We start from the raw sequence: 12,212 nt of genomic DNA, 5'->3' as shown, positions 1-12,212 counted from the left end.
ATGTGCTAGCCGATATTGGGCTGCACTGGTTGCATGGGTAGAATCAGTAGCTGCCAGCAGGCTAAGAATTAATTGTATGATTGATTTATTGATTTAAAATTATGATAGGACAATATTATTATATTGACCCCTTTGCATGCTGGGAAAAAAGTCGTCTGCTAAGGTGTCGTCTGCATAGTATTTTAATTTTATCCAATTTCCTAAAAAAAAAGAAAGAAAAAAAAAACAAAACAAAAAACAACAAAAAAACAACAATAGAGTGTGACTGCTGATCTTATAAATTTTATTTGCATTTCTGCTTTTTCAAATATAATATAGATCTTTGTATATATGTATAGTTATATCAGGAAAATATAAAAAGAAAATTTCCCCTTATGTATCTCTTTTTTGGATGGGTGTCTGACACCAGAAACAAGTCTTTATTTTGGCCGTACTTGAATTCAATGTTATATTTTGTTGTTGTTGTTACAGAGTAAGGAGAAGATATATTTTGTGAAAGGAGCATTACAGAGGGTGTTAGAGAAGTGTACAAGGTTTTATAGTAATGGTACCACCATTGAACTTCAAGATAAACAAAAACAAATCTACGGTAAAGAGGCCTATAGAATGGGCTGCAATGGTCTAAGAGGTTTGTCTCCCCTTATTTATTGAATGCATATATTGTTTATTTGTAGTATATCACAGTTTTTTTTTAAAGTGATGTTTTATAAAAATTGATATTATTATCGTAAATAGTTTTTCACATTTCATATTTTATGTTTTAAAATGCTGTTGAATGTAGAGCCCCATAGTAAACCAGTGGAAAACCTGTGAAGAGTTTGTTTATTAAGAGTACTGTCAATTATCACTCTTAATGGTGTTACCAAATTATTTTGCTAAAATTATTGCCAGTAAATGTAATGGTGGTGTGATGAATTTTGAAGAAAAAGGTTATCATATGAAATGTGTTCACTTGTTATGTACAAATTGTTGCCCAATCATATTAATTGTTAAATTTACATGATTATATAATTCCCTAACAATTTTGTTTCAGTGTTAGGAATGGCATATGGACCCAGTATGAATAATCTAGTGTTTGTGGGTATGGTAGGGATAACTGATCCACCAAGACAGGGAGTGAAGGAAGCAATAGCTCAGCTGAGAGCTGGTTCTGTGTCAGTTAAAATGCTGACTGGTGATTCTGCGGAAACTGCTAAAGCTATAGGTAAGTACTTGGTGCTGGACATTACTTAGTATGCAAAATAATTGCAGTGTCATTATTGTATTTGTTATAATTTTATGTGTCACAGCAGTCCAGTCTGCTCCAGGCACCTTCTTTGTCAATGATATAGTTTTTAGCTTGACTATTTAAAGAAATGGGAGAATTATTGTACTGGCCCAGGCATTGGCATTAGCATCACACTATGGTTAAGTTTTTGAGTGCAAGTTGGTATCTCCAAAACTACTGAAGAGAATGGGTTGAAACTCACACACTTATTTACGAGCATAGCAGGTCACTGACCAAGACCTATAACTCTAACATTGATTTTGACAGAATTACAGCCCTTTTTGAACTTAGAAAATTCTACATTATCCAAGCTCTTGTTTTAATATCAAGCAGTGAAAAAAGTCAAGCATGCTGTCCTGCTAACAGCTCTTGTTCTGGTATGATTACACTAATAAGAAGTCACCTCTGAACTTTTCCTACATTGTGTTCCTTTACTGACCTGTTATTCCACACAAAAATTCCACTGTCTCATATATTTAATCATTTAATCATTTCTATACTATAACTTCAGCTTCAAAAATTGATTACATTACAAAGGTAGACAACCCAGTAAGGAATGATGATATTTTCTGTATTTCAGGAGCTAAACTTGGTCTCACATCTAATGGGGAGACAACTCTATCAGGAGAAGAAATCGAAGCTCTTGATTTATCTTACTTGAAAAACATCATAAATAACGTCACTATTTTCTACAGGGTAACTCCTCGTAATAAAGTCAAAATTGTTAAGGTAAGTGGATTTGAAATTTAATTCATGAAATTTTTGTCAAGTAACAGTATGTTTCTTGGTGGCTGACAGGGTAGATTATATTATAATGCTGCATATTTGTAAGGTCACTTTTCATTGGATGATTGTGATGTTTATATTAACAATATACGCAGCTGCTGTCAATTTATGAAGTTTTCAGATTTTTTTTACTCACAGTAATTCTCCTGTATTATAAATGTTTTTTGTGTTATATAGCCATTCATATCAAGCCATATAATCTGTCAGGCATCTTTATAATGATAATATACAGTAATCCCAGTCTTATATGAAGAGATTTATTGTTTGGCTACATGCAAGTTTCCCTTTTCTCAATTGTTTTACACTTAGATAGTAAATATTAAGAATAAAATACAAATGTAAAACTTTTTAGTAAAAAGATTAAGATTTATACATTTCTGTTAAGTTTTTTAGCTCACCTGTCACAAAGTGACAGGGTGAGCTTTTGTGATCGCTTTTCGTCCGGCGTCCGTCCGGCGTCCGTCGTCCGTCCCTCGTCCGTAAACTTTTACTTTAAATGACATCTCCTCATAAACCACTAAGCCAATTTCATCCAAACTTCACAGGAATGTTCCTTTGGTGGTCACCTTTAAAAATTGTTCAAAGAATTTAATTCCATGCAGAACTCTGGTTGCCATGACAACCGAAAGAAAAAACTTTAAATATCTTCTTTTAAAAAACCCTAAGAGCTAGAGCTTAGATATTTGGTATGGAACATCTTCTAGTGAGTGTCTACCAAGTTTGTTCAAGAGTGTCTACCAAGTTTGTTCAAATAAAATCCCTGGGGTCAAAATTGGCCCCGCCCCAGGGGGTCATTGATTTTCCCTATATGCATATAGTAAAAACTTAAAAATTCTTCTTTTAAAGAACCCAAAGAGCTAGAGCTAAGATATTCAGCATGAAACATCTTCTAATGAGTGTGTTACCAAGTTTGTTCAAATAAAAGCCCTGGGGTCAAAATTGGCCCCGCCCCAGGGGGTCATTGATTTTCCCTATATGCATATAGTAAAAACTTACAAAAATCTTTTTTGAAAGAACTCAAAAAGCTAGAGCTAAGATATTCAGCATGAAACATGTTCTAATGGGTGTCTACCAAGTTTGTTCAAATAAAAGCCTGGGGTCAAAATTGGCCCCGCCCCAGGGGTCATTGATTTTTCCCTATATGCATATAGTAAAAACTTAAAAATCTTCTTTTAAAAGAACTCAAAGAGCTAGAGCTAAGATATTTAGCATCAAACATGTTCTAATAGGTGTCTACCAAGTTTGTTGAAATAAAAGCCCTGGGGTCAAAATTGGCCCTGCCCCGGGGGTCATTGATTTTCCTTATATGTGTATAGCAAAAACTTAAAAGATCTTCTTTGAAAAAGCCCAAATAGCTAGAGTTTAGATAATTAAGCATGAAACATCTTCTAGTGAGTGTCTACAAAGTTTGTTGAAATAAAAGCCTTGGGGTCAAAACTGGCCCCGCCCCAGGGGTGTCATTGTTTTTAACTATATGTGTATAGCAAAAACTTAAAAAAATCTTCTGTTAAAAAGCCCAATGAGCTAGAGCTTAGATGTTTAGCATGGAACATCTTCTTATGGGTGTCTACCAAGTTTGTTCAAATAAAAGCCCTGGGGTCAAAATTGGCCCCGCCCCAGGGGGTCATTGATTTTCCCTATATGCATATAGTAAAAACTTAAAAATCTTCTTTTAAAGAACTAAAAGAGCTAGAGCTAAGATTTTTAGCATCAATCATGTTTTAATAGGTGTCTACCAAGTTTGTTCAAATAAAAGCCCTGGGGTCAAAATTGGCCCTGCCCCAGGGGTCATTGATTTTCCTTATATGTGTATAGCAAAAACTTAAAAGATCTTCTTTGAAAAAACCCAAATAGCTAGAGTTTAGATATTAAGCATGAAACATCTTCTAGTGAGTGTCTACAAAGTTTGTTCAAATAAAAGCCCTGGGGTCAAAATTGGCCCCGTCCCGGGGGTCATTGATTTTCCTTATATGTGTATAGCAAAAAACTTAAAATCTTCTTTGAAAAAACCCAAATAGCTAGAGTTTAGATCTTAAGCATGGAACATCTTCTAGTAAGTGTCTACAAAGTTTGTTCAAATAAAAGCCTTGGGTCAAAACTGGCCCCGCCCCAGGGGTGTCATTGTTTTTAACTTTATGTGTATAGTAAAAACTTAAAAAAAAAATTCTTTTAAAAAGCCCAATGAGCTAGAGCTAAGATGTTTAGCATGAAACATCTTCTTATGGGTGGGGGGGGGGGGGCTATATACAGGTGAGCGACCCTCAGGGCCATCATGGCCCTCTTGTTATCTAAAAAGAAAATTTGATAAAAACGAAACAAATTTTGAGCACAAATGATATTGATCGATCCTTTATTATATTGGCTAAGAAAGAAATCATTTTGATTTTTTTTTCAGGCATTACAAGCGAATGGTTTAGTTGTGGGTATGACAGGAGATGGTGTGAATGATGCAGTGGCATTAAAGGCAGCTGATATAGGTATATCTATGGGTAAATCAGGTACCGATGTGTCAAAGGAAGCTGCTGATATGATATTAGTGGATGATGATTTCTCTGTTACATTGTAAGTAGTTCTTTCTCTTAAAGATCCTGTAACTCAAATTTTTTTATGGTTTTATGAATATGATGCTCAAATGAAGATTTATCAATATTGTAAGTTCCAAAAAGCATTATTCTACAAAGATATTACCGAATTTTCATTTGATGTAAATAAAGGGTGGTATTTAGAAGTTTATTTTTTTATAAAGTCAAAGTCAAATTTTTCAATAACAAAAGAATGCATAAATTTTAATGATTACATATAATGCGTTTAAACATTTGCAGTACATATTTAACATATTCTTGGATGTTTGAAAATTGTTTTAGAAGAATAATTATATCATTTATAAAATTTCACTTAAATGTTGTTACATCATTAATTACAACATACAAGATCTGTAAATTTCCCCATGACATGCAGGTTTACACTGGTTGATACAAAGCTGTAGGACTTAATCATTTTATAGAGTACTAGGTGTGCAGTGATTTTTTCACTGTATATAATACTTGCATCTAAAAGGCCTCTTGCAAATGGAAATTGTATTTAAAATCATGCAGTTTTCCCAAAAATCTGACTTTACATCAATTTTTCTACTTCCTAAATTAGCAATATTTGCAATAATTTTTCTCAAAATCAAGTAGCTAAGGCCTCTTTCCACTTAAGTGAGGAAAATCAGTGATGTGTCTTATGAAGAAGACTTGGACTTTTTGTTAATCCATGAATTTCAACTATAAGCATTGTGTTATGTTCCTGGTCCCAGTTGGGCACAAACTCCTGCTCTTCTGGTTTAGAGATTGATTTCTTGATATCTCTGTAAATATTACTTACTTATCTAGCTTATCATTTTGGATTTTTTTTGAGGCCCTAACTGGGTAACTCCTGGGTTTATACACCCCGTAATAGGTATGAGAGGGTAGGGGTCACCCCCCTCATACCTTACATTATATATATTTGGGATTGTTAATGTAGTTTTCAAACTGAAAGCATAATTTATGAAGTGTGTTGGACATAATTTGCACAAATTTGGTTTGAAACAGATATTTGACAATGTAACTTTATAATCATCTCTGTCAAACCATCAAATACCGGTAGATTTTAATGCCGATAATGACTTATAATTATAGAAATTGTTTGCATACACCATTGTACTAATCTGTGTTTTTTTGGTCCAATTACAGAAGTGCAATAGAAGAAGGAAAAGCCATATTTTACAACATAAGAAATTTTGTTCGATTTCAGTTGAGCACGTAAGTAAATTTTTAATATCTTTTACTTTACTAGTACCTCAGATGATATTTGTTTTTTTTGACAAATTTATAATTTATAAGAATTTATAATTCTTTTGTAAACTTTGCTTATTCAAAATGTTTACTCTCATCTGGATTTTCAAAGTGTAAATTTACCAACTTGGCACAAGTGCTTTCCAGCTACTAGTACTAGGTAGAAAGAAGATTCATGGCTATTTTGTATACTATATTTTAAGTTAAATATGCTCGTAGATAAAATTATCAAACCTTGGTTATTATCAAACATATTATTGACATCCTTACATTAAAGGCTATAGTTTTGAATCAGATTTATACCAAAAAGAGACTAGAAACATAATGATAACCCATTTAAAAACACACAGATGAAAGTTATAAAGAAATCATAAAGAATTATGTAAGATCTAACACATATTGACATATTGATGTAGGAAGAATGATGTTTAAGAATATTTTTGTTTATATTTGTACAGGAGTATAGCAGCCTTGTCTCTGATTGCATTGTCTACATTATTTAAACTTCCAAATCCATTGAATGCTATGCAGATTCTGTGGATTAATATAATAATGGATGGGCCACCTGCACAAAGGTATGTTATGCTATATGACATTTGCTTTGATGTGTTAGTTTTTAACTCACCTTTTTGAGCTTGATTGTAAATGCAATAATGTAATGCTCAACAACATGCTTATCTGTTCTCATCTGTTCTGTGAAAAGGAGTGTGCAAATACATAAACAGCAAGCAGTATTGGTGTTATAAGAGGAGACATGGTAGGGACCATATTCGGTCTCTATTCACGAATTTAGATTCTGATGCCTGATCCTCTTGGCCAGCACTCCACTTTAGTCATTGTGTTCTAAGACTTCTAGATTAAATGTTTTTCTGTACAATCAGTTGTTGTTCTTGTTCAGATTTAGTTGGTATTTTTTATTCACTTTAAGAGTTAATTTGTTATGATTTTTGACTTATGGACTTATCATTTCATATAATGGAAGTCATGGGCCCTATCACAATTTTACTGGTATATTGTTAGTTATAAAGATTTTTCACAGGTTATATGGCCCTATATAAATGGTGATTTGTATACCTTAACTGCTAGATGTGGGTTATTTTATAAATGGCCATATAACATGTCAACAATCTTTATAACAAATTTATAATACTGCAAACTTACTTTATTAGAAAAAATAAAAATGAATTTAATTCATAAATTAACTGCAGCTGTGTATATTTGCTATTACTATATAGATTATATAAACAGCATGATTATCCAATGAAAAGCGACATTTCAGATATGCAGTATCATGAAAGTTACTATAAATGTTGTAATTGTAGTTTGGGTGTAGAACCAGTGGACCATGATGTGATACGACAGCCTCCACGTAGAGTGAAGGACCCTATAATAACCAGATATTTTATTGTAAACATTATGGTGTCTGCTATCATCATTGTAATAGGAACTCTGTGGGTCTTTTGGAGAGAGGTAATATTTGTAGTCTTATTCGTTCTTTATATATAGCTCTAGTTGGATTTTGTTTTCTTCGAAATTTACCTTGAAAAAACAAGTCCCCGTCAGTTTGTTGAAATAGACTTGCTTGCTTTAAAACATTGGGGTAGGATAAGGTATTTCAAAATACTGTGAGCAGACAACAGTACATATCCAGGTTTGATTGGATGATTCCCCAGACTGACCTGGTACAATATTGTTGACATTGCTGCCACAATTGAAGGTATTAAAATATATCAGTAAAAAATACCTATATGTTAATATGTTTTAAGCTCAAAGAATAGGGAGAGCTCTTATACTTACAAAGGCATTGGAGTTACACTTTGGTTAAGTTTTTGCGTGCATGTTGGTATCTTGAAACTAATGAAGGGAATGGATTGAAACTTCAAACACTTATTTGACAGCATAATTGGTAGTCTCAATCCAAGGCCTAAGACTCTAACATTGATTTGACAGATTAATGGCCAATTTAGAACAGTAAATTCTACATTATTTAGACTCTTGTTTTACTATCAAGGAATGAGAATAGTAGAGCATGTTGACCTACTGACAGCTCTTGTTTTATATATATATTTACAGATGAGTGATAACAAGATAACTCCTAGAGACACCACGATGACATTTACATGTTTTGTATTATTTGATATGTTTAATGCTCTCAGCTGTAGGTCACAGGTAAGTCTTGTTTTGTGTGGGCAAAGTGGTTGAGACAAGTGACTTTATATCAAATGTCCATTTCACATATCCATGCCTTTGTGGTCTGTTGTTTAGCTCAATATAGTGAGCATTTGATAAGTAACCAATGGGTCACTGGTTCAATCCTCAAGTGAGGCGTAATTTCTCCATTGATTTTGGATGTTGGGTATAATGGTCATTTGTCTTTCACCACTGATTTAGATGTTGTTGTACTGTTTAGTTAATAGGTGGATTGACTGCCGAGATATGACCAAAAGCTTGTGCTAAAATTGGTGTGAAAACCAAAAACAAGCAAACAAATGTACATTGAGATGACTCGATTTTTATGTGCCTGTAGTTTCATACATACATATTTGTTTAAGTATTACTATGTTGAGGTCTCTGTGGTATCCAAATTTAAGAGGTAGCTGTCTCAGAACCATTTGCTTCTTACAGCTGTTGGTGTAAATCCTGCCAGTATATTTTCATGTGAAGAAGTTATTTAGCTAACTTGCCGAAGTTCTGTGGTTCTACTTGGTGTTCACTTGTCTCTGAATAACGCTTGGAAAGGCAGTTGAGGTCTTCTTCCACTAGTAGTTCTTGAAGGTCATCATAAGACCTTAGCAGTGTTCATGTGACTTTAAAGAAACAGAAATAAAATCAATAAATAAATGAGCTGCGCAATGACAAAACCAACATAGTGCGCTTGCGACCAGCATGGATCCAGACCAGCCTGCGCATCCGTGCAGTCTGATCAGGATTAATGCTGTTTGCTATCAGATTCTCTACTTGTAATAGGGTTTGTAAACGAACAGCATGGATCCTGATCAGACTGCACATATGCGCAGGCTGGTCTGGATTCATGCTGGTCGCAAACGCACTATGTTGGTTTTGTCATGGCGCGGCTCATTTAATGAAAGGAAAAGATGGCAATGGCATAAATTAATGATGTTTTTACATTTCAGGACAAGTCTGTGTTACAGTTTGGCTTATTTAGCAACAAAATGTTTATACTAGCAGTTGGTGGTTCACTGATTGGTCAACTTCTTGTGATATATTTTCCTCCACTACAGAGAGTTTTTCAAACAGAAGCATTATATTTATCAGGTAACAACTAATTACATTTATTTTATGTAGTTTTCTATATATTTTGCTTAACCTACAACTTTCCATTCATTTCAAAAAGAAAGGGGTGGGAGGGGGGTCTGTGCACGGGTAAAGTGTAATGTGTGTTTAGTTTAGATAACAATTTAAACTATCACAGGTGGATTTTGCTTATTATGGAGGCATGCCATGCGCAAGAATGATGACTCCTTTTCATATTTTTTGCTTATCTGTTTCTAATGGTATTTTGTTTTCTTGAGAAGTATTTTCATAAATTCTGTTCTTTCTAATATAGTGTAAGAGTTTCAGTGTCCTAATTGTCATATATGAAAATCACTTCATTCCTTTAAAATTTTGAATGTTGATTTTTCCTATATCAAAGACAAAACGATTTATAACATATTTAAATTCTATATGTATGTTAAGGGTAAATTATCATTATTTATGAAATATTTTTCTAAAAGAAATTTCAAATTTTGTGTTTTTAATTTCATACTGTATAAGTGAATATTTTATGTCAAAAATTTGTGAATGTTCTAAATCGGACTTTTTGTGTGTGAAAATATTTGCGAAAGTACGATTTTCTGAACTCACAAAATATTAATACCTTTTGTTTCTATGAAATGAAGTTTTTATATAATGCAGTGTGTAAAATAGAGATATGCTTAATAAAGCATACTGGTTGGAGAGATAACTCCGACACTAAATCACATATTTTTTGCAATATTTTAATTATCTTCCAGTATATTTTAAATATTGAACCACCTAAACAAAGTTCAGTTCAAAGACTTTACATTACACTACAAAAATTATGTATGGAAATGGAATCTGGTACTTCTTTAAGGTCTTGAATGAGGTATACAAAACATAGTCTTTTTACCCCACAACAGTAGATAAAGTCGACACTTAAATTTTTAAGTAAAAAAAGACTGGAAAATCAGCATCAATAATTTATCTTTACATCTTATATGGTTTATCTATTTTTTGTAAATATTTAAACAATTTTTTAACAATCTTTCCCAAGTCAGTGGCCTGTGGTCAATACATTTCTAACTACCTTATTGTAATTTAGTAAAAAGAACGTTTTGAAGCAGTTTTTGCCTACAAAAAGTTTAGGTTATTTGAAAAACATTAAAAAGTTTACCAAATTATAATAAAGCATCACATTCTGCCCTGTTCCTATACTATTAGGTGATCATGTGCTTGTTTGTTGAAAAACAAAGCTATAACAATTATACTTATCAAGTGTCGGGGTTATCTATGCGTCGGAGTTATCTCTCTGACCAGTATTGTATTTCTTTAGAAATATTATGTCAATGTTCAGTTCAACAATTTATTATGAACCTTGTGCACCGATGTAATGGTAAAATGATGAATGGTCATCGAAGAATTTACTAAAGTTTATGTAACCTTTGCAGGCTCAATTATTTGCGAATTATTTTGATTCACAAAAATCACAAATATTTCCATGTCGCAAAATTAACCACTTATATAGTATGTGAAAATGATTCTATATATGTGAAACTTATTTCTGTATTGTTTCTGTTTTCAGATTTTGTGTTTTTAATATCGCTGACATCGTCTGTACTAGTAGTGTCAGAAATTAGGAAGTTTATACAGCGCATGTTAGACAAGAGGCGTAAACGTCGTAACGAACAAGATTCGTACTTCTTCGTATGATTGTGATATACATGTTGTCTCGTTGTTACTTGTGTTTAAATGAGAGATTATCAGGTGTAAATGGAAGTTTTGTTTGTTAAAAGAAATCAACTGAGGTCCAAAAGCATAAAAAAAATTGAATTATTGAATTTTGAATTTCTGACATAAATCAGCTGGGGAACTTGAAACAGAACTATACGCAAAAGATAAACAAGAAAAATATCCAGAAATGAGTGAAAATCGTATTTTTGTGCTATTCTTGGTGCGATTTAAGTGAAAAGCGCGAGAATGAACTGAAATTCTGCACACAAATAACTGGTCTAGACTTACATCAAATCGAACATTAATCTCGAAAAAGTATTTTCAGTTGCATCATGTCATAAAACCTCAGTGAAGTACCTTTTAATTAATATATATTTTTGTCTGTATTTAAGTTTGAATGTATTTTTTTTATCTTGATAACATTTTGATTTTTCAATATTTATGAAGAAGAAAAGTTACGAGGGATGAAAAAATTTTGGGGTATTGTTTTGATATTAACCATTTCCCTGCTGAATTCGTGATGAATTATGGTCCTGAAATATTTGAGAATGACCCAATTTTATATCCACTTTCTGGTGAAAAGTGCAAGGTCTTGTGATAATTAAACAGAAAACTGATTTTTAAATCAGAGTTCTATTACTTAGGAACTTAACACTCTGTATGACCATGCATCTTGAGTTTTAGCTGTTACATTCATTTTCAGGTCAAAGTCACTCAGACCTGTGATAATTGAAGTTTAATTAGACTCCAAACTTTGATATACCTTGAATAGTCCTACCTGACACACCCATTTTAGTCAAAAGGTCAAGGTCAATGTGATCTTTAATTCAAATTATCTCTCTATCTAGAAAATATACAATTTATTATCCAGTACAGAGAAAAGTGGAGCACTATGCTCCTTGGAAAGGGATTTCATGATATATAAAGTATAAATGTTCATTTGAAGATAAATGTAATAGTATTCTTTCTATCCTGTCAGCTGATTAATTTTGTCTGATTTAACATTGCAAGCTCGGCATCCTGTGCACTTTTAGGTGAATCTTCATCAACATGGGCTCAGACATTGATTGATTTTTTATAGTCATCATGACAAATACTATTTTAACTGTTTCTCATACAACTTTGATAAGTTGCTTTCTATAATATTTAAATCTTTTCTTTTACAAAGAACAGGATTTTTTTCCCTACTTTTTCTTTTTTTCTTTTTTTTTCTCAATATTCAGGTCATTTATATCATTAGCTTTAAACTATATAACATATCAACTGGCAAAATGTAATTTTTTTATTTTTCTTTCTTAAATATATCAAATACATGTTTTTTTGGTTTAAAATGGTTTTTAAATTTCTGTATTCCGTAATCTTTTGTC

General features: G+C 32.5%; 1 protein-coding gene across 3 annotated transcripts in view; it reads left to right on the top strand.

The window, feature by feature from the left end:
* Positions 1–10,908, top strand: part of LOC132721166 (calcium-transporting ATPase type 2C member 1-like) — a 39,603-nt gene extending 28,695 nt beyond the window's left edge. For all 3 annotated transcript variants that reach the window (XM_060705423.1, XM_060705424.1, XM_060705421.1), the window contains 10 exons: positions 472–628; positions 1,034–1,204; positions 1,848–1,996; positions 4,449–4,615; positions 5,770–5,838; positions 6,330–6,446; positions 7,194–7,341; positions 7,945–8,040; positions 9,006–9,147; positions 10,697–10,908. In XM_060705423.1, coding sequence (XP_060561406.1) covers positions 472–628; positions 1,034–1,204; positions 1,848–1,996; positions 4,449–4,615; positions 5,770–5,838; positions 6,330–6,446; positions 7,194–7,341; positions 7,945–8,040; positions 9,006–9,147; positions 10,697–10,824 — 1,344 coding nt within the window. In that variant the 3' untranslated portion in view covers positions 10,825–10,908. The remainder of the gene's footprint in view (positions 1–471; positions 629–1,033; positions 1,205–1,847; positions 1,997–4,448; positions 4,616–5,769; positions 5,839–6,329; positions 6,447–7,193; positions 7,342–7,944; positions 8,041–9,005; positions 9,148–10,696) is intronic.
* The last annotated feature ends 1,304 nt before the right edge of the window (positions 10,909–12,212 follow it).

This window comes from Ruditapes philippinarum, unplaced genomic scaffold (assembly GCF_026571515.1).
Source record: "Ruditapes philippinarum isolate M1 unplaced genomic scaffold, ASM2657151v2 ctg1174_1_1_1_1, whole genome shotgun sequence".
Classification (NCBI taxonomy): domain Eukaryota; kingdom Metazoa; phylum Mollusca; class Bivalvia; order Venerida; family Veneridae; genus Ruditapes; species Ruditapes philippinarum.
The sequence above is the reverse complement of the archived record's forward strand: the minus strand, read 5'-3'. Positions and strand labels throughout refer to the sequence as shown.